Here is a 21,679-nt window from a genome sequence, read left to right as displayed (position 1 = left end):
TTCCCGTTGTCCACATTTTTTCACTTTTTTTCCTACTCTTCAATTGTTTTATTCTCTTCTCATTTCCTTCAACTTCCAGATCCTTACCTATCTTCTCTCTGATTACCCATTCCTCTCCCTTTCTGTTTCACATTAGTTTTTTTCCATTTCACTTTTCTCCAAGTGCCTTTTATTTCTCTACTACTTTATTTTACCTCTTCTCTTTATTTCCTTTCACTTCTACATTTTTCCTTAATTTTCCATGTTTCCTTCTTCTTCTGTGCACTTTTTCCTCACTTTTCTTTTTCTACATTTCCTCTTTTACGTTCTTGCATTTCTCCTTCCTTTCTGTTTTTTCTTCTCCCTTTATTCTTCTCTTTACCTAATTCTTTCCCTGTCTCTTCACCTATATAACTTGTACTTTATCTCCCTTTTTCACATTCCATTTTTGTCTCTAGATCCAGAAGTAACCCGTGTTTCTTTCCATTAACGAATCATTGATTGTTTGTCGACTGTCTTTTTTCCCTTTTACATTGTATACTATGCTGGGTTAGGATTTTTAGTTATTTTTTTAGGTCAGAGGTACTTAGTGCATTCTTCTGGAAGTTTAATGACACACTCATTAAAATTATTATTTTTATTGATCTAGAATAGAGTACATGAAATAAAAGTGTGTAACAGTAAAACAAGAGCAAATACTGCTTACCGTGTAATTTATAGAAAATGCTTCCATTCTTTACTTCTACACTCACTATTTTGACTCAATACATAAACCAATTAATACAAAACCAGATTAGGCTTTTTAAGCATCTCCAGTCATTGCGATATCTGCCCTGGTAATATTAAACTGGCAACGAATGACTTTCTAACGGAAGGACAATAGGTTGGTGATTTCTATGTTGAGGTTTAGCCTCAATGCACACCTGCCTACACATACAGCAGCATAGAAACAATAAGATGACACTGTTAGATGCCCCCAGATTGAGTAAATCGTATGGGCCCCTGGCTCACTTTCTTGAGTATTATAGGATTGCCTCCAGTTTGATTGCTGTTTTTGTTCTGTATTTTCTCCCCTTCATATTCAAGTAATCTCCTATTTTTATAGAATTAATCACTTTCCTATTAAATTCACTTATTTTTTTTTTCTTTTCTCTCCCTCTACTACTGTTACCTAAAGAGGAAAAGCCAAAACCCAAGTAAGTAAAATTCAGCATTATACAGCCCCTGGTAGAAGCCGGGAAATTGGCGAAACACGTATTGGAATGTTGGTCCTGACTTTAGTGGAGGGAAAGGCATTACAAATCCTTTGCAATGTATTTTTCAGTGTGGCGGCCTGTCAGTTTCAGACAGCCAACCTTGTTATCACACCACGCGCTCAGCAGCTCAGCCATTGGCTACTACACGCCAGCTCCACAGTGGTCATTGATAATCCAGTGCATTTGTATTCCTAGTAATACATTGTTATGCCATTGCCTCAGTAAACACTTCTATGCATTATTTATGCTGGGCAAGCAGCAACAGTCTATACTAACCCTTTAAGTTATCGCTCAGCCATAATTGAACACAGTTACCTGATATCTTTAACACTGGGCTAATGGCACCATTATCACTATAGCCTTTGTTGATCAGGAAACTTTTCTACCAGCCCTTACATGGGCAACAATGAAATATGCTAAGTAACTAAGTTGACTTAGTCACAGCGTTAAAGGGGTGGTTCAAGTTTGGGGTTGAAATCTGCAGTCATTCTATGTGACTGCAGACTTGTGAAACCTCACAGCGCATAATGTGCACGCTGTTAGGCTCCAGGAGAGGGTGGGTGACCGCAAGTATGCAATTTACATGCATGCGGTAATATGCCGACTAGACATGCGTGACCTCGCTCAATACAAGTGAATTGAGCAAGGCCAGACATGTCTAGTCGGAATGTGGCCAGAAGTGTGCAAATCACATACTTGTTGTCACATGATTGCCTGATCTCGGCACCGACACCGTAGAATCCTGACAGGGCTGTAAGGATTCACAGGTCTGCAGTCACATAGCCCCAAGCCTGAACAACACTGATATATAGCATTGGTGGTAGCTAGCATTATAATTTGCTGTCACCTATATACATTTTTTGCTTTACAGACCTATTGTTCCTTGATTATAAACAGTGGATTAGTAATAGGAGCTCTCCTTTATACCTTACTGGATAAATCAAATTACTGGGGACCCCAGTTTTGGGTATTATTATTCCCTCTCCCTTAATACAATACTAGTAGTCAGGAAAATACATTTTAATTATATCAATTATTAATGTATGTAAATAAAAGTAATATTTGAATTAGTCACCCATTCACTACCTTTTCCTCTTTATCCTTTTCTATACTATATGTTTAATATCAATCAGTGCTGTGGATGGCATACAGAAGTCTAGTTATTTCTGTTTCTGTCTCAGTCCCATAGACAATGAATGGATCACCAGCGCACATGTAGCTTCATTAAATTAAACCTGACAGCCAATTCATGCTTCCCGAGGATCAGACAGTGGATGCATGATTTTACACATATACTGTATGCTTAAAGGGAACCTATCAGCAGGATTTTGCTAAGTAAACTACAGGCACTGTCATGTTGGGGCTGCTGCTCTGATTCAAATGATACCCGAGGTGAAAAAATCTGTCCTGTGGTTCTTGTGTAATCAGTGTTTGATGTTTTGAGTTAATGAGATGCTTGTGCTCCAGGGTGGGACTGTAGGCAGGGTCTTTCCTTGGTTCTCTAGGCCAGATCAGCAAGATAAGACCTGCCCACAGTCCGCCTTGAAGCACAAGGATGTTCCTCATCATAGAGACAGCCAGACAGAGAGGCAGATAGGGGCAGCCTGTAGGCAGGTCTTATCTTGCTAATCTGGCCTAGAGCACCAAGAAAAGACCTTGCCTACAGTCCCACCCCGAAGCACGGGCATATCATTAACTCAAAACTGCAAACACTGATTACACAAAAGCCACAGGATTGATTTCTTCACCTCAGGTATCATTTTAATCAGTGCAGAAGCCCCAACATGACAATGCCTGTAGTTTACTTAACAAAATCCTGCTGACAGGTTTCCTTTAACTCTGAAATGCAGGGTTTCAGAGAAAGACGTAGTTTAATATCCAGACAAGAGACTGGTCAGACTGGTGGGTCCCTGGTGGCTTCTCTCTGGCAACATCCCTTGAGTGTTATCTCTCCCTATACACGCACACAGATAAAATCATGCAGCCAGTGTCAGATACAAGCTGAATGTAGATCGGGCAGCATATATCAGCTGTAAGCTTCCCTTTAAATCTGGGCTCCAGTAACAGAGAGGAAGAGTGAGTTTCTCAATCTAATAATCAGTGGTTATACCAGTTAGGGAGCTTCCACATTGTGTTCCGGCACCCTTTCGGTGGCCCCGTTGGGGCTTACGTCTGTACCCCAACGCAAAACAGGATTTGGACGTATGCACCAACGGGGCCTTAGACTATAAGGGAATGTGCTGACTATCCGGAGCCGGCTGCGGCCCCGAGGCTGTGGAGAAGCCGCCTCCGGCTTCCGCTCATTATGCAAATGAGCGCCGGCCTCTTTTTTTTTTTCTCACATGCAGACTTTCCCCATAGATATTAGCTCTATGGGGAAAGCTCGCATGCGGACCCGCATTAGAAATTTACATACTGCGGTCTGGAAAGACACGCCCCGTGTCAATTTCCGCGGGTGCACAGAGATGCATAGTGGACATGGGATTTGTATAAATCCCATCCACTATGCTGTAACATCTGGCCGCTGCGGATTGCACGCAGCGCACTTGCGCTGCGTCCAATCCGCAGTGAACACTGATCGTGTGCACATACCCTAATGGTGCCGACAGAGTGAACGTGCACTCTGCCGTGCATTATTTTTGGGTGTATATGCGTACTGGAGATGGTCACAATCTACTAATACTCCAGTAGGCGTACAATGATGCATGGCAAAGTGCACGTTAACTCTGCTGGCACCATTATAGTCCATGGTCCCATTGGCGCATACATCCGTATTTCTGTTTAGCGGGATCCTTACAGGGCAGGACTGGTAGCTAGTTAACAACTACCTGCCTGTAAGTTCTTAGCCCCACAGGACAAAACCTGAAAGTCCAGGATAACCCCTTTACCACTGAATCTTCAAACTAGTTGGAAGTTACAAGTCCCAGTGCTCAATGTCAGCAACCTCCAGTAATACAATATGCTTTATTTTCAGGCTCACTGCACCAAAAATCCCAGAAGGAGAGAAAGTAGACTTTGATGTAAGTATACTCTTAATGAAAGATGGAAAAATGATAAAATAATAAGTAAAAGGGGATATAAGATATGGAATAGTCACTGCCCAGAAACCGTCTGGAAGTCCTTGTGCACACAGACTTCGGACATCTCAGCACCTCCAAGTTGTAAGAAACTGTGATACGACACTTCTGGCAGTCTAAGGGGCCCTATGGTACCTCAAGATATATGGATTCATTATGGCAAATCCAACTTTAAAACTATTCTTCCACCAGAAAAATCCTTACGAGGGAATAATATTTTCTTACAGTGGTGCTGTACAGAAGGCACCATAAGGACGAAAACTCACTAGAATTGCCGGACCTCCAATTAAAAAAAAGTGCACAAGTTGTAGGTCTTGGAAAAAGTTTTTGCCAAATAATCTATTGCTAAATTTGTAGCCATTTCTATTCTTGTACTCTTATAGTTATATCTATATTCCTTTTTTTTATTTTTTAAATAAGACGGCCTTACAGAATATTTGACTTTTTTTTGTCTACAGGATATCCAGAAGAAGAGACAGAACAAGGACTTGATTGAGTTGCAGTCTCTCATTGATCAGCACTTTGAGGGCCGTAAGAAGGAAGAAGAGGAAATTATTGGATTAAAAGAAAGAATTGTAAGTTATTATACATCATAATAGTAGTGCATGATGGGCCATGAATGCAGAAGGCAAGGCCACATATAGCCCTGCCGGCAGTGTATTAAAAGGGTTATTCCGTTTAAACTTTTATTATTGCATAAGCAGAGAGAAGTATAAAATAATAAAAAAGAGCTTTTACTTGCCCTCCCCAGGTCTAGCTGTTGATCTAGTCTTTGTTGATCAGCTGCATCGATGACGTCTCAACTACCGCACTGCAGCCAATCACTGAGATCAGCAGCTCTGACAATATAGACAGCACAAGCTGCTGAAACCAATGATTGCCTGCAGTGCTGTCGACGTTACATCACCACTTAATCCGATCAACAAATACCGTAGCTGAATCAGAGGGGTATTGCTAGACCCGGGAAGGCGAGTAAAAGCTCACTTTGTTATTTTATACACCTCTGAGCCTATGGAGTAATAACATTTTTTTTTAAAAAAAAGGACAACCTCTTTAAGAGCTGAAAAGATATGAAAGATCTTCTAAATGCTATATTTCAGGTTGGCACCTAAGTTTCTATGAGTTTACGGCATTTGTGAATAGTTACCATAGTTGATAAATAATGTGGCAGTTTGTATTATTACTAGTGATGATCGAGTATGTTTCATTAACCCTTTCCGGTGAGCACGCTCAGGTGCTCACCGAGTATTTTGGCGTGCTCGGGATTTCTTTTATTGTTAAACAGCTGTGACACATGCAGAGATAGCCTGACGCACAGTCGATCTCTGCATGTTTCACAGCTGTCTAACCGCCGTGACACTTGCAGCTGCGGCGACAATAAAAGAAATCCCGAGCACGCCAAAATACTCGGAGAGCACTCGTGTGCTCACCGGAAAGGGTTAATGAAACATACTCGATCATCACTAATTATTACTAAAAAGCCAAAATTTATCTACTTAGTAATTGATAGGTTTTACAATACAGAATAATTTTCAGATAGTTTTGCATGAGTTTCCAGACACGGCTCAGGTAGTACCCATATTTGTCCACTAGTTTTCAACCATATACAACACAGGTCCAAATATCTGGCCATTAAATATTTCTGTCCTGCAAAAACTTTGAAAGAATTGATATGTACGCATCGAAAAAATACAGCGTGTGCATGAGATTTCAGAAATCTTATTGAATATGCTCGTCCCGTAAAATGCTGTGTATTTTATGTACCAAATACGCTGTGTAAAATCTGCAGCAAAAACGCCATGTGAACATACTCTTACAGGTAGAAAGTCATAATTTATCCCGCTGGCTACACAACGTGCTTTGGGGAGAGTTAGAGAGAAGCATTAATAATCATGTGTCCCTTATATACTGGTTCTTTGTCCTCTTCAATGATCAATAATCTACAAAGCAGTTTTTTTTGCATTTGAACATTATCTTCTAATAAATTGCATTTTGTAGCGTTACCCAAAATGATATTTTGCACATTGCTTTCTGATTACATCATTTTTTTTCCATTCTCAGGAGAAACGTAGGGCTGAGAGAGCTGAACAGCAGAGGATCAGAACAGAGAAAGAGAAGGAGCGTCAGAACAGACTTGCTGTGAGTCCCATCTCATCCTATCACTCTTGCAAAACTCTCATGTCTACCAGTCTTGTGTATGCGCCATTTCCATACCATGGCACTAACTAAAACAAGTGCATGTGATGTATTTATCTCATCCTTACATCTATGCTTTACGCAGGAAGAGAAAGCAAGAAGAGAGGAACAGGATGCCTTGAGACGTGCTGAGGATGACATGAAGAAGAAGAAGGCTCTGTCCTCCATGGGCGCCTCATACAGCAGCTACCTTGCCAAGGTACGAGAAACCAACAGAAAAGCCAACAAAGCTGATGATCAGTGCCGCCACATTGTTCATCTCCATTTCTCAGACTGTATTATAGGACTGGTTCTACCTCATGAATTTTTAGTTGCTTATAATGTAGCAAATGTCAAGTAGAGCTGATCATTAACCTAAATACATCCATACGGAGACATCACTATTGCGCTATTAAACGAAAGTTTGAGTCCTTTAACTTTTTTACGACGTTTCCTCCCCAGGCTGACCAGAAGAGAGGCAAGAAGCAAACAGCCCGTGAGCAGAAGAAGAAGATCCTAGCAGATCGTCGCAAGACCCTGAATGTTGACCACATGAATGAGGACAAACTCAGGTATGTAATGGATTTCCATTGATAATGTAAGGAGCTACAATACTAGAGTAGATGGGACACTCACTAATTCCTGTGGTCTCCATCTTTAGTGCAAGCTCACCTAATATTTGTAGACTCAACGGTCATTACCAAAGGTATATCCTTAGGAGAGCCAGAGGTAGTAGTCACACTTGCTACTGAAAGCCCCTCTTCTACCAAAAGACCCCAATGTTATAAGTTGTACATGCTGGGTGGAGGCTCTTTTACAATTTTTCCATTTAGGCCCAGTAGACTCCACCAAATCTCTGACAATGACTATCCTTAAATTCCTAGTCAAGTGTCTAGTTTAGAAAACCCATTTTTAATTTTTTTTTGAGTTAAATAAAAAGATTAGATAGTCTAATTACTGATCAGCCTATGTAAAGTTATGAATCTTTGCTTTATTTTGCTTCCTTCTACCGTTAACACCATACTGAAAGTGCTGGTTTGTCTGCCTAGTTCATTCTGTCTTAGTAGCTGATTTGAACGGTGGGTCTAGATAAAATCAATACTCAGAGAGTGATGTTCTCTGCTTCCATCTCCTGCTGCTCACACAGGGAATAGTGTCTGAGCAGAAGGAGGGGAACAGAGAAGCTCTGTCTCAGAGTATGGATCTTAGCTAGACCTGAAGTTCCAATCAGCCACCAAGACAATGAACTAGGCAGACAAATCAGCACTTTCAGTGTTAACTATAGAAGGTAGCAAAATAAAGTAATAGAGTATTTAAAAAAAATTCATACCCATCAATTAGTGAATGAAAAAATATATATAAATGTAGTTACTCTTTAATATATGGTGCAGAATTCTTGGCCAGTGTGGAGGTCGACTAGAAAGAGCATTTCTCTCTGATGAGGAGCTGTCCTTTCCTGTATTACACAGAAATCCTATTGACTTGAATGGGCTTTGTGTAATGGTTTATTTACCCTGTTGAGGTGCTCCACAAAAATTAACCACCACCAGGATCTCTACAATTTACAGCCAAGTGCTGGGATCCAAACTAGGAGACATTGGGTGATCAGTTTGTCAAGGGAGGGATTGTCTAAAAAATAGAGAGCCATCTTAATTTTAGCGCATATATGGATGGCCAAATATATTAGACTCACCTGCTGGTTTATAATAGGGAAAAGGCTAAGGAATTTTGGGACTGGCTGTACCAACTGGAGTCTGAAAAGTTTGAGATGGGAGAGAAGCTCAAGAAACAGAAATACGAGGTGAGTGAATGATATATAATAATAACAGTATATAAAATCCAGCCACTCTTGTCTACCGGAAGTATTGCACTCTTTATTTTTAATTGTAGTTTTCCAAAAAGTTTATCAAGACCTTGGTGCAGGGATATTATATATCTAAAAACTGCCAATAGAAAGATATATAGATGGCAGCTTCCAGTGTTACATATGAAACACAACTAAAAAGCAGACACTTACTTGTAAAATGAAAGAAATTAATTGATTTACATATTGGATATGAATTACCCAACATTTTTTTTGGCTTGTACTAACTAACCAACCAACATGTTACTTCCTTCTAGCAAAATATTTTTCCCTAAGTTTAAGGGACTGTTCAGTATTAGAAACAAAAAATATTTTTTAATAAATATTTTTTTGTTGGTAAAAAATAATATATATTATTTATAATTACTTTATTAATATATATATTAATACAAACTAATTATAAATAATATATATGAATAGTTATTTTCATTATATATATTTTATTAATAAAAAATAATTATAAATAACATACTGTATATATTTATATATTTTTTATAATATATTAGATAAATATATATATATAAAATACATATTAAAAAATTATAAATAAAATATATATTATTTATAATTACTTTGTACTAATATATAATTATTTTTATTAATATATAAATATATATTATATTTATATATTTTATTAATAAAAAAAATTATAAATAACAATACTATATATATATACAGTTATATGAAAAAGTTTGGGCACCCCTATTAATCTTAAGCTTAATGTTTTATAAAAATTGGTGTTTTTGCAACAGCTATTTCAGTTTGATATATGTAAAAACTGTTGGACACAGTAATGTTTCTGCCTTGAAATGAGGTTTATTGTACTAACAGAAAATGTGCAATCTGCATTCAAACAAAATTTGACAGGTGCATAAGTATGGGCACCTCACCAGAAAAGTGACACTAATATTTAGTAGATCCTCCTTTTGCAAAAATAACAGCCTCTAGTCGCTTCCTGTAGCTTTTAATGATTTCCTGGATCCTGGATGAAGGTATTTTTGACCATTCCTCTTTACAAAACAATTCCAGTTCAGTTAAGTTTGATGGTCGCCGAGCATGGACAGCCCTCTTCAAATGATCCCACAAATGTTCAATGATATTCAGGTCTGGGGACTGGGATGGCCATTCCAGAACATTGTAATTGTTCCTCTGCATGAATGCCTGAGTAGATTTGGAGCGGTGTTTTGGATCATTGTCTTGCTGAAAGATCCATCCCCTGCGTAACTTCGTCACTGATTCTTGAACATTATTGTCAAGAATCTGCTGATACTGAGTGGAATCCATGCGTCCCTCAACTTTAACAAGATTCCCGGTGCCGGCATTGGCCACACAGCCCCAAAGCATGATGGAACCTCCACCAAATTTTACTGTGGGTAGCAAGTGTTTTTCTTGGAGTGCTGTGTTTTTTGCCGCCATGCATAACGCCTTTTTGTATGACCAAACAACTCAATCTTGGTTTCATCAGTCCAGAGGACCTTCTTCCAAAAATAAATTGGCTTCTCCAATGTGCTTTTGCATACCTCAGCCGACTCTGTTTGTGGCGTGCTTGCAGAAACGGCATCTTTCGCATCACTCTCCCATACAGCTTCTCCTTGTGCAAAGTGCGTTGTATAGTTGACCGATGCACAGTGACACCATCTGCAGCAAGTTGATGCTGCAGCTCTCTGGAGGTGGTCTGAGTATTGTCCTTGACTGATCTCACCATTCTTCTTCTCTGCCTTTCTGATGTTTTTCTTGGCCTGCCACTTCTGGCCTTAACAAGAACTGTCCCTGTGTTCTTCCATTTCCTTACTATGTTCCTCACAGTGGAAACTGACAGGTTAAATCGCTGAGACAGCCTTTTGAATCCTTCGCCTGAACAACTATGTTGAATAATCTTTGTTTTCAGATCATTTGACAGTTGTTTTGAGGAGCCCATGATGCCACTGTTCAGAGGAGATTCAAACAGGAGAACAACTTGCAAGTGGCCACTTTAAGTAGCTTTTCTCATGATTGCATACACCTGGCTATGAAGTTCAAAGCTCAATGAGGTTACAAAACCAAAAAAAGTGCTTTAGTAAGTCAGTAAAAAGTAGGTAGGAGTATTTAAAACAAGAAAATGATAAGGGTGCCCATACTTATGCACCTGTCAAATTTTGTTTGAATGCAGATTACACATTTTCGGTTAGTACAATAAACCTCATTTCAAGGCAGAAACATTACTGTGTCCAACAGTTATTACATATATCAAACTGAAATAGCTGTTGCAAAAACACCAATTTTTATAAAACATTAAGCTTAAGATTAATAGGGGTGCCCAAACTTTTTCATATAACTGTATATATATATATATATATATATATATATATATATATATATATAATTTATAATTATTTTTTAATAATATATATTATATTAAAGTTTTTCTCCAGACTCGTGTCTATAGGCTGTGCCTGGTTTTGCAGCTTACACAAATAAGTGAATTAAGTTGTCCTGTAATATCGTAAACATCAATAGGTTTGTTTCTGGAGAAAAGCGAAGCAATCTTTTCTCATCTGTAAGAAACCCTTTAAACCAAAATGCTAGAGGCTCAGAATCAAAAAATTGCATTGTGAGCTGCGATGTTACAGCCCCCAAGGAATACTTGATTTTCTCATGACTCTGGCAACTTTTGGAGCCCATGAAGCCCCAAATGATACTCAATAACCCAACAAAATGAAACTTTTGTTAGAAATAATAAAATTCATTTTTGGGTTTGTGAGAAGTACAATATTAGGAAGTAATTACCTCTGATAACACGTGGTGCTTCAGGCACACCAGAGTGATGACAAAATATTTTTAGAATTCCATATATTCTTAGCATTGCCATTATAACGTGCCAGAAACTCAGTGTGAAAAAGATATTTTCTATTTCAGCAGAATATTCCAATTGATTGAATTTACCATCTTATAGATAACAGTTAAAGGGGTTGTCCACAATTTAAAAAAAATGTAAAAGATCAGGGAAAAAATGATTAAAAAAAATATATAATTACCCCTGAAATCCCCCAGTACTTCAGCACCATTGCTATAGAGATCCCTGTCGGAATCTGTGGTGATGCCTCCATATAAGAGCTCAGAGGCAAGTGATTGGCTGCAGTGGTCACATGGATACAGGGACCATAATCACTGCAGCAAAGTAAACAAAGATTTCACTGCTAGAAAGGCACAACGTTTAATTATTAATACATTTAAATCTTTTGCAAATTTTCTTTTCTTAAATATTTTTCTAAATACTGGGCAACCCTCTAAATAATAAAATGCTGTCTGCCTGCAGACACCACTAGGGGGAGCTAAGTAGCATACAGCAAATGATCATCGACTCCAAAGTATGCAGTATGCCGTATGCCATCTTTGAAACCTGTTTCTCCATGAGATATGGTGCTCTGCATCAGAAAATTAGAGCTCTGGGTGCTATTAAATAGAGTCTGTCAGCCCAAACTGACAAATATATATATATATATATATATATATATATATATCGCACCTTTAGTGCTCTAATTGCGACCTATATTCTGCAGAAACTGAAGAATAATCAAACATGCTAATTAGGCTGCTCGGTGCACCCTCGGTGTGGATAAGAGGCTCAGTGCTTTGCTCGGCCCACTTGTTTTACATGTCTCCGCCTCTCTTACTGGTGATTGACAGCACTGACTTTCTCTACTGACAATGCCCTCTCTGGGCAAGCCTGTACTTTCCATCACTATGGCGGGAGGTGAAGACACACAGACCTTATTATTATTTAACGGCCTTCGGGGATCTCGAGCCATGGTGACTTAATGGATGAACAATCTGTAGGAAGACCGATCTTGTGTAAGCCAAGATAGGTCCACCAGGATCTTCTCCGCCGTTATCTTGATGATATCAAGCCATCACATTGCTGGTTTGCCTCTTGGACTTGTTCCTTCTATTCTTCCAACCATGATGTCCTTCTCCAGTGATTGCTCTCTTCGTATGATGTGTCCATATATATCTGTATACATATACACACACAATAGAAGAAATCAGTTTGAAACATAACTCAATAATGGGCTTATCTGTCCTCCAAGAGAAAGAAATATAACTACAGCTGTAATTCTCAAGATCGCAGGGTGCACAAGGAACACTCAGTATCTAATGCCACATGCTTTACATTCAGAGCAGTATTCAGGGCTGACCGACACACCATTTGACGACTATTCCCATTATTCACATGATTATCTTGGTCTTTCTTAGATTACAACCCTGCACAGGAGAGTGGAAGAACTCTCTAAGTTGTAAGTAGAGATGCCAGCTTTAAAAGGGCACAAACTCAGGGCTGTTTGTTCAGGCATGTGTCAGGGCACTCTTGGTACGACAGGGCTCGGTGTTAAAGCATTGGCATAAAGGACATCATCACATTATCAATTATGAAGGACACTGGGACTGCAAGCAAGAGCCAAACATTAACAAGATTGACAGGGTATCCTACGAGAAATGGAAATTTAGATTAGTAGTTATAGGGGTTGTCTGTAGGATAGGTGATAACTTACAGATTGTTGTGGTCCAAGCGTTGGGACTCGTAATGATTGGAAGAATTGTAACGGGAATAAATGTGCCCCAAATGGAAGAGAAGGTAGAATGCATGAACACCGCTACATTCATTCTCTATGGGGCTGCCGGAAAAAGCCGAGTGCAGCGCTCAGCAGCCCCATAGGGAATGAATGCAGCGGCGGTCGAGCATGCGCACTGCCGATCCATTCTAACGGGTATAAAAATTTCCCATTCTGCTGATCTGTGCACAACACGACAGAACCCATATTATCTTTGGTAGCTTATTTGTTAATCCAAATCTAACTAGAGATCCATCACTAGCTCCATCATATGGTACATTGGCCCAACCCTGGACAAAAGGTCAGAAGAGTGATCTTGGGAGAAGGAATCAGTAATACAGTTACATTTTATTATACTTATCCATTTTTTTAATTTTTGGAGATGTTACCTGTGATTTAGATGACATTTGCCATGTTCATGTGTAGGGGAGGTGAAGCCAGTAAATAATGGCATGGTACAGTGTACAGAGCGCACATACTGTGCATCACATTGTAGAAAGGAATCGCTTGCAGTCTTAGTGTTCCTAATTTTCCAAAAATTTGGATGACTGGAACTTTAAATGCCTCTGCTTAAGGCCCAAGCCCTGGTGGAACAGAAAGGTAAGTGGTGTGTTTCGGCAACTCCCAAGTATAGTTGTGTGTATGCCACCGGACAGAGGCTGGACCAATCTACATCACTTTTCTGGATTTCTACACTGGTAATTAAGGCAATAGGATTCTTACATCCGCCCTTTCCGATGGTTCAGGATATGAAAGAGATGGAGGTAAGGATCTGTCAAGAACCCCTAAGCATAAATGGGTTGTTTGTTGTTTTTAACAGGTCACAACTCTCAGGAACCGTATCGATCAGCTGCAGAAACAGTGAGTAGCCAGAGTTTTCCCAGCCTCCCTCCAAAGCCCAACTTGCATCCGAAACATACTTCTAAACCACAGACCAAAACATCTGGACTTAGAATGTCTCTGTGCTCACTTCTAAGTCACAGATGGATTTATAACCACTGTAGTGAAATTACCTAGCACGATGTTTCCAGTATACTCATGACATGCTACAATAAAAGTCTTACCAGATATGCAAGATATTACCAGTCTTGAGAGATATAACTGCTGACTGTTTGGCTGGATATCTTTAGTTTCTTGTGATATCTCAAGTTCTAACCCTCACTTATAACAAGTAAGTAAAGTGAGTTATGCTAACCTACTTCTTATCTGACCCTGGTATGTAAGGTACAGTATAAGCATCTGAGGGCCCTGCTATGGCTCCGTCATCATCTGTAATGTCTCATAATATCGAGGTCTAAAGGACGTGGCATCATTTGCGCCCATTGCTCTCCAGTCCATAATTTGGGGTCTTTGGTGTTGACAGAGTGATAGCAGTTTTAATCAGTAATAAGTATGCATGCAAATGGGGGAAAATGGCATGAGGGAGAATACGCACAGTCTCACCCAAACTAACACGAGGATACGGTAAGTGACACTGCCTGGGTGTGCTGAGTGATTACAAGGAGTACACTTTACTTCTTATGTATATTTCTATCAGCTCCTTTCTTCTTCTTCTTCTCATATTGCCCTTGCTCTCTCTCTGTCCGCTCTTCCACGTCCAGTTTCTCTCTCATATTTTGCTTGGGATTCTCTTTGATCTTCTGACCATATTTTTTTTTTTATGTTAACAGCAGCAAGAAGGCAGCTGGAGGCAAAGGAAAAGTTGGGGGCCGCTGGAAGTAAGCTCCCCCATAAACAACATCTTCTCCTGACAGAGAGCAGCCCATCTCCACCCTTCTTTTACCAAACCCAATCCTGCAGGAAGCTGGCTACACTGAGTGCCCCACAAGATAGTTGTCCTGTCTTACCCCGAGGGCCACCGTCTTCTCTCTGTGGACTGCTCTGTATTATCTCTTCTCTTTTGTAAATAAAGTGTGACGCTTCTTACCCTTACAGACTTCCGTGTCATTGTCCTATAAGTTGTACTGAAGACCGATGGCAATGTCACTTACTTCCAGTTCCCAATAAGTAACAGGTCTTAAAACATAGTACTTTTTACAATATGTGTAATCACTATAGTTAAACTGTCCGTACACATTAGATGACCGTCGGCTGAACAATGCTTTGGCTAATCATTCGGTCGACAGCAATCTCAGCCCACGCTCCCATACACAGGAACACTCACTCTGCTGAGCACTTCCGTATGAGAAAGTTGCCAATAGACTTCTCCAGCGTCAGATTATCTCAAGGAGAACAATGTGATCAGCAGTCCAAAATTTGACATGCCTGATCGACATCTTCCCTGACAATCAGTTGGCCAGCCTCTGCCACGGCAATGGGTTGGCCGGCCTCTGCCACGGCAATGGGTTGGCCGGCCTCTGCCACGGCAATGGGTTGGCCGGCCTCTGCCACGGCAATGGGTTGGCCGGCCTCTGCCTTTGTTGGCCGGCCTCCACATACACATTACAGAGTAAACTGAGCCAGTCGATAGTGGCAGGTTTGGTTGACATTAGTCTAATGGGTATGGGGGCCTTTAGGGTTTGCTCATCTAGTGTGCTACTTGTCTTGACAAAGGATTAGTCAGCTTGCCAAAGTGAAGGCTTTCTTTCTTCCTTTCTCCCGCTGTATTCTGTTTCCAGCTTTGGTAATGAATTGTTGAAAGAAGGTAGGAAGACATGCATGTCTTACACGGTTGTATAGAGGACTCATTTTTGCCAACGCTGGAAAATTGCTGTTGTCAACAAATGTCATGCAATTTGTTGGATCTTCAAGAAACATTTTAATGCTGTCTCCCACAGCAGCATCCTTTGTGACTCATGGTGGGTAGGTTCATTAATTAAACAAAAGATTATCAGATTATTATTAGATTAAAAGGGTAAAAATATCAACTACATCCAAACAGCATTATGTTAAAGTAACCAACTGTTCTGGCTCAACAAGTTGTGTGCTTGAGTCGTACATTGCTAAGGCAATGGCATGCTGAAGATTTTCAAATTTGCAGCATGCGGATTATGCTACAGAAGTAGCGTAACTTTTTTGAAAATCTACGGAAATTAAAAATTAAATACTCATAGGGGTATGTGCGCATGGAGTTTTTTTTCTGAGGCAGTCAAAAACCCAACAAGTTTTCTAGTGGAAACCACATCAGGAAACACTCCTCCTTCTTTGGGGAATTTTTTGTTTCCTGAAGCAGTTTTGAAGGGTTTCGTAAGAATTTTATAACCAAATTGTTTTTTGCAGCCTTTTGAGTGGACCTTGTCTATTATGGAGCGGATTGCGTGAAGAGCGCTTCAAAGAAATGCACTTTCTTTTATCCCACCAGGCATTTTTCCAAACCTGAAGTGGAAATAATGCTCAAAAGACTAAACATATGAAAAGCAAAGTGGCTTTCCAAAGAAATGAGTGAGAGGGTCATTTTAAGCATTTTTGAGCTGATTTTTCATGTGTTTCATGTGATTTTGAAGCTGCTCCAAAAACTCAGCGTGCACACACCCTTATAATCCATCCAAGAAACAAGGCATCTAGTACCTATCTAGTACATCAATCAAGGAAAATGGCTGTGCAATTACTTGGTTGTATGGTGCTGTAATGTAACCAAATGCATGAGCCCTAAGCCTTTAGATGTCATTGAAAATATCACCAAAATCACTAGGGGGCTGATTACCATCACTAGAAAAGCAACATTTTCACTGGAAGCTAATTAAAAAAATAAATGAGCATACAAGTACAATGTAATAGTGAAAACTGTGACAATACTGGTAAGAAATTGTGTTACAAAACTTCCAAAAAGGGATGGGATGCAGACCTACATTATGATAAAAAACAAATTTTAATGTCTATATTTGGATTGAAAAAGTCAAAGAAGAAATACCTGCATCCTCTACCATAGTGGATGCTTTAACACTGACGTTAGGAGGCACAGTTGACCCAAAACAGATAACATGGGTGACACTTTGCATCAAGTTCAATAACAGGGCGTGGTTGCATTAACTTCGGCAAAAAGGAAAAAGAATAATACAATGCCAATTCATTAAGAATGGTGATTGTGCTTGCCAGTCTTAAGTGGGGTTGAGGGGAGTGAAAAAAGGCGAACACCGTCAGGGCGCTGCAAGAGAGGAGACCGGCCAGAAGGCAAGAAAGCAATTGTGTAATTCACACGACACGTCTCACGGACGGTCCGTCCGCTTCATCAGGTGAGGGCAGATACACAGTGTCACTACTTTATAAAAGGTTAGTCGTGACATACAAAGTGCAATTGCAGCAAATATATGTATATAAAAGCTATTAAATAAGACTACATGATAAAAGCCATTGCATAAAAATGCAATACATTAAAAGTAAATACAGAAAAACAAAAAATTGAATCTGTATTGCACTTGTAAATGATCAAACCAATAAAATAGTATTGAGCTCCTAAAAGTATTATACAGGATCAGCATGTATACTCAATGCTAATAAGTCCTTCCGGATATATCACCCTTTTGGATGTGGATGAGATAAATTCCTCCATCTTTACCATCCATTTGGATAGTTCAGACGATCACGAGGAAACCAATTTGTCCACTGTGGATTCACCTGGGAGATTAAAGGAAAAGGAGACCCATGCTTCCCTTACAGGGGTTGTTGATTCCCCACATAAAGAAACTACCAATGAGGTGAATTCCTTCCTAGCTTGACCCTCTTTTTAAGGGGAGAATTCCAATATATCACCTCCAACTGTAATGGTTTTCGAACCATGCAAGAGGGTGAACAAAATAACAAAGGTTCTTCCGGATAATTTCTCTTCCACTGCGAGGTGTTCAAAAAGAAAAGAAATCCCGATGTAAACAGAGAATATCAAGTAAATGTAGTCTTAGCTCCAAACAATCTCCCAAAAAGGAACAAAATATAGTCATTTTTAACCTGTCAAGTTATATTTTGTCAGAGAATGAGGTTCAACTACTTCAAGAAGTTATCCACTACTTGGACAACTTCTTGTTATACTCCTTGCTTGGTCCCCATAAAATAATAAAGCCTATACTCACCTGCCGTGCTGGCCCCGTTCCAGCAGTGTCGGCATTCGGGGTCCCGGGGCTCCCATGCAGTTGTTGCGACACATGATGACGGCGCCCAATCAGCGCTGGCGTCACTGGCCCCGCCTCCTGTCAAACTGAGTATGCAAAGCGGGCAGCAAATTGTACGTGGGGTGTTCTGTAAGAAAATTGAAAACGTATAGCAGAGCATATAGCTGATCTATTTAATGTTAATGTGTCTAATAGAAATGTTTCTTATGCTTCCAGACACTTCATTCAGATCCATAGCAAAGATATCTCTCAGCTTCGAGTGTATGGTATTGAAAAAAATCTCTCCCTATCCCAGAGGAGAGGATTTGAAAAAACACCTATTAGATCGGGAGGCAAGGGTGGATTAAGAGTAGCCAGGGCCCCGGGCAGTTTGGAAGGCGTGGGCCCCCCAGGGACCCGATGTATCATGTCACATAATCTCCTTTGATGGGTCATGTGAGTAACACACAGGTGCTCTAGTTCACATCTGTAGATGGAAAACGATTTTTTTTCCCCTTATGTACAGCACTGTACATAGCGCTATATAAAATAGAGCAGAGTGATCAACCTATGGGGGCTCTTATACATGTAAACCATGACAAAAAAAAAACTTAAAAAAAATCTCTATTTAGTTTAAAAACCCCATACATAAATGCAAACACTTTGCACAGAAAAACAGTGATATAAAATAAGAGCAGAAATGATGGGAGATAGGGATTCGTTTTGGCCTTCACAATTCCCTTCCTGACAGCGGAGGTTGCCACCCTAACTTGAAACAGTATGGTGCCCCCGCTCCTCGCCGACTGCCCCTGTGTAGCCCTACCACTACTCTAACTGATCAGGCATCCTCAGTAGGTGATCAGATAATATGTAATGAACATATACAAATGTATACAGGATAGATACTAGTGGGCTGAGGGGTATGTATCAAAAATATTATTCAACTATCTGATCAGAAAAAAACAAAGTCCAAGAAGAAGTGTATATGATGTCCTTGTCAAGCAAAGAATAACGCTTCAGATCATAAATGGCCGGTCATGTGGCAGTGCTATTAAAACCCCAAAACTTCCATATATCTCAGTCACGTTTCTATGGACATTGAATATCCTATATATGTATATAGCCTGAACACTTGTGTACTTAGCTTATTGGCATTTTCTTCCAACGCGTTTCCCCCCTCTTTTTGTCATTCAGGGATTCATCAGGGAATTCCTTCAATCAGGACAAGAAAAGGAGACCATAAGCTGCACTGCAATGAGGACACAGCCCCCTAGATACAGTATGAGCCCGCACATAGCTCCCTAGATACAGTATGAGCCCCACATGCATATATACATTATATACATATATACAGTACAGACCAAAAGTTTGGATACACCTTCTCATTTAAAGATTTTTCTGTATTTTCATGACTATGAAAATTGTACATTTACACTGAAGGCATCAAAACTATGAATTAACACATGTGGAATTATATACTTAACAAAAAAGTGTGAAACAACTGAAAATATGTCTTATATTCTAGGTTCTTCAAAGTAGCCACCTTTTGCTTTAATGACTGCTTTGCACACTCTTGGCATTCTCTTGATGAGCTTCAAGAGGTAGTCACCGGAAATGGTTTTCACTTCACAGGTGTGCCCTGTCAGGTTTAATAAGTGGGATTTCTTGCCTTATAAATGGGGTTGGGACCATCAGTTGTGTTGTGCAGAAGTCTGGTGGATACACAGCTGATAGTCCTACTGAGTAGACTGTTAGAGTTTGTATTAGGACAAGAAAAAAGGAGCTAAGTAAAGAAAAACGAGTGTCCATCATTACTTTAAGAAATGAAGGTCAGTCAGTCCAAAAAATTGGGAAAACTTTGAAAATGTCCCCAAGTGCAGTTGCAAAAACCATCAAGTGCTACAAAGAAACTGGCTCACATGAGGGCCGCCCCAGGAAAGGAAGACCAAGAGTTACCTATGCTTCTGAGGATAAGTTTATCCGAGTCACCAACTTCAGAAATCGCAGGTTAACAGCAGCTCAGATTAGAGACCAGGTCAATGCCACACAGAGTTCTAGCAGCAGACACATCTCTTCAACAACTGTTAAGAGGCGACTTTGTGCAGCAGGCCTTCATGGTAAAATAGCTGCTAGGAAACCACTGCTAAGGACAGGCAACAAGCAGAAGAGACTTGTTTGGGCTAAAGAACACAAGGAATGGACATTAGACCAGTGGAAATCTGTGCTTTGGTCTGATGAGTCCAAATTTGAGATCTTTGGTTCCAACCACCGTGTCTTTGTGCGACGCAGAAAAGGTGAACGGATGGACTCTACATGCCTGATTCCCACTGTGAAGCATGGAGGAGGAGGTGTGATGTGTGGGGGTGCTTTGCTGGTGACACTGTTGGGGACTTATTAAAAATTGAAGGCATACTGAACCAGCATGGCTACCACAGCATCTTGCAGCGGCCTGCTATTCCATCCGGTTTGCGTTTAGTTGGACCATCATTTATTTTTCAACAGGACAATGACCTCAAACACACCTCCAGGATGTATAAGGGCTATTTGACCAAGAAGGAGAGTGATGGGGTGCTACGCCAGATGACCTGGCCTCCACAGTCACCAGACCTGAACCCAATCGAGATGGTTTGGGGTGAGCTGGACCACAGAGTAAAGGCAAAAGGGCCAACAAGTGCTAAGCATCTCTGGGAACTCCTTCAAGATTGTTGGAAGACCATTTCCGGTGACTACCTCTTGAAGCTCATCAAGAGAATGCCAAGAGTGTGCAAAGCAGTCATCAAAGCAAAAGGTGGCTACTTTGAAGAACCTAGAATATAAGACATATTTTCAGTTGTTTCACACTTTTTTGTTAAGTATATAATTCCACATGTGTTAGTTCATAGTTTTGATGCCTTCAGTGTGAATGTACAATTTTCATAGTCATGAAAATACAGAAAAATCTTTAAATGAGAAGGTGTGTCCAAACTTTTGGTCTGTACTATATATATATTTATTATGAGCCCCCACATAGCTACCTACAGTATGAGCACTTGCATAACTACCTATATACAGTATAAGCTCCACATAGCTCCATATATACAGTATGAGCTCCCATATAGCCTCCTATATACAGTATGAGCTTGCACATAGCTACCTATATACAGAATAAGTCCGCACATAGCTTCCTACAAACAGAGTGAGCCCCCACATAGCTCCCTACATACAGAGTGAGCCCCCATATAGTCTCCTTTACACAGCATGAGCCCACATATAGCTCCCTATATGCAGAAAAAGCTTGCACATAGCTCTCTATATAGAGAATGTGCCTGCACATAGCTTCTCATATACATAATGAGCCCCCACATAGCCTCCAATATAAAGTATGAGTCCGCACATAACCCCCAACAGTATGAACCCCCATATATAGTATGAGCCCGCACAGAACCTCCTATATATCACAAGTGAGAAAAAAATTGTATCAATTTTATTCATGAGAATGGGACCGATTTTTTTTTTTATATGCTTGTGTGACCCTAACTTTCCAGTCATAGGGGTGAGGCCGGCACAGCTTCAGTCACTGCTCTGTGAATAGTGATCAGTGGCTGTAACTGCATCCCTGCACTGATGATTGAAAGCTGGATCTAAGGCCTCTTTCACACATCCGTGTTTCCAGTACATGTGGTGACAGTTTCCACACGTACTGGAGACACTGACACACACAGACCCATTCAAATGAGTG

General features: G+C 40.1%; 1 protein-coding gene across 3 annotated transcripts in view; it reads left to right on the top strand.

The window, feature by feature from the left end:
* The window catches only part of TNNT3 (troponin T3, fast skeletal type), a 55,624-nt gene extending 40,752 nt beyond the window's left edge, over positions 1-14,872 (top strand). For 2 of the 3 annotated variants that reach the window (XM_073658754.1, XM_073658753.1), the window contains exons 4-12: positions 1,157-1,175; positions 4,210-4,255; positions 4,771-4,887; positions 6,374-6,451; positions 6,594-6,707; positions 6,950-7,059; positions 8,198-8,288; positions 12,585-12,625; positions 14,611-14,872. In XM_073658754.1, the coding sequence (XP_073514855.1) occupies positions 1,157-1,175; positions 4,210-4,255; positions 4,771-4,887; positions 6,374-6,451; positions 6,594-6,707; positions 6,950-7,059; positions 8,198-8,288; positions 12,585-12,625; positions 14,611-14,662 (668 nt within the window). In that variant the 3' untranslated portion in view covers positions 14,663-14,872. Of the gene's footprint in view, positions 1-1,156; positions 1,176-4,209; positions 4,256-4,770; positions 4,888-6,373; positions 6,452-6,593; positions 6,708-6,949; positions 7,060-8,197; positions 8,289-12,584; positions 12,626-13,760; positions 13,802-14,610 lie in introns of all 3 variants that reach the window. The other variant, XM_073658755.1, reaches the window with a different exon arrangement.
* Positions 14,873-21,679: the final 6,807 nt, after the last annotated feature.

The sequence above is a fragment of the Phyllobates terribilis genome, unplaced genomic scaffold (assembly GCF_046119375.1).
Source record: "Phyllobates terribilis strain yellow unplaced genomic scaffold, ASM4611937v1 Scaffold_13__5_contigs__length_258822181, whole genome shotgun sequence".
NCBI classification, from domain to species: Eukaryota; Metazoa; Chordata; class Amphibia; order Anura; family Dendrobatidae; genus Phyllobates; species Phyllobates terribilis.
This window is presented reverse-complemented; position numbering and strand designations above follow the sequence as displayed.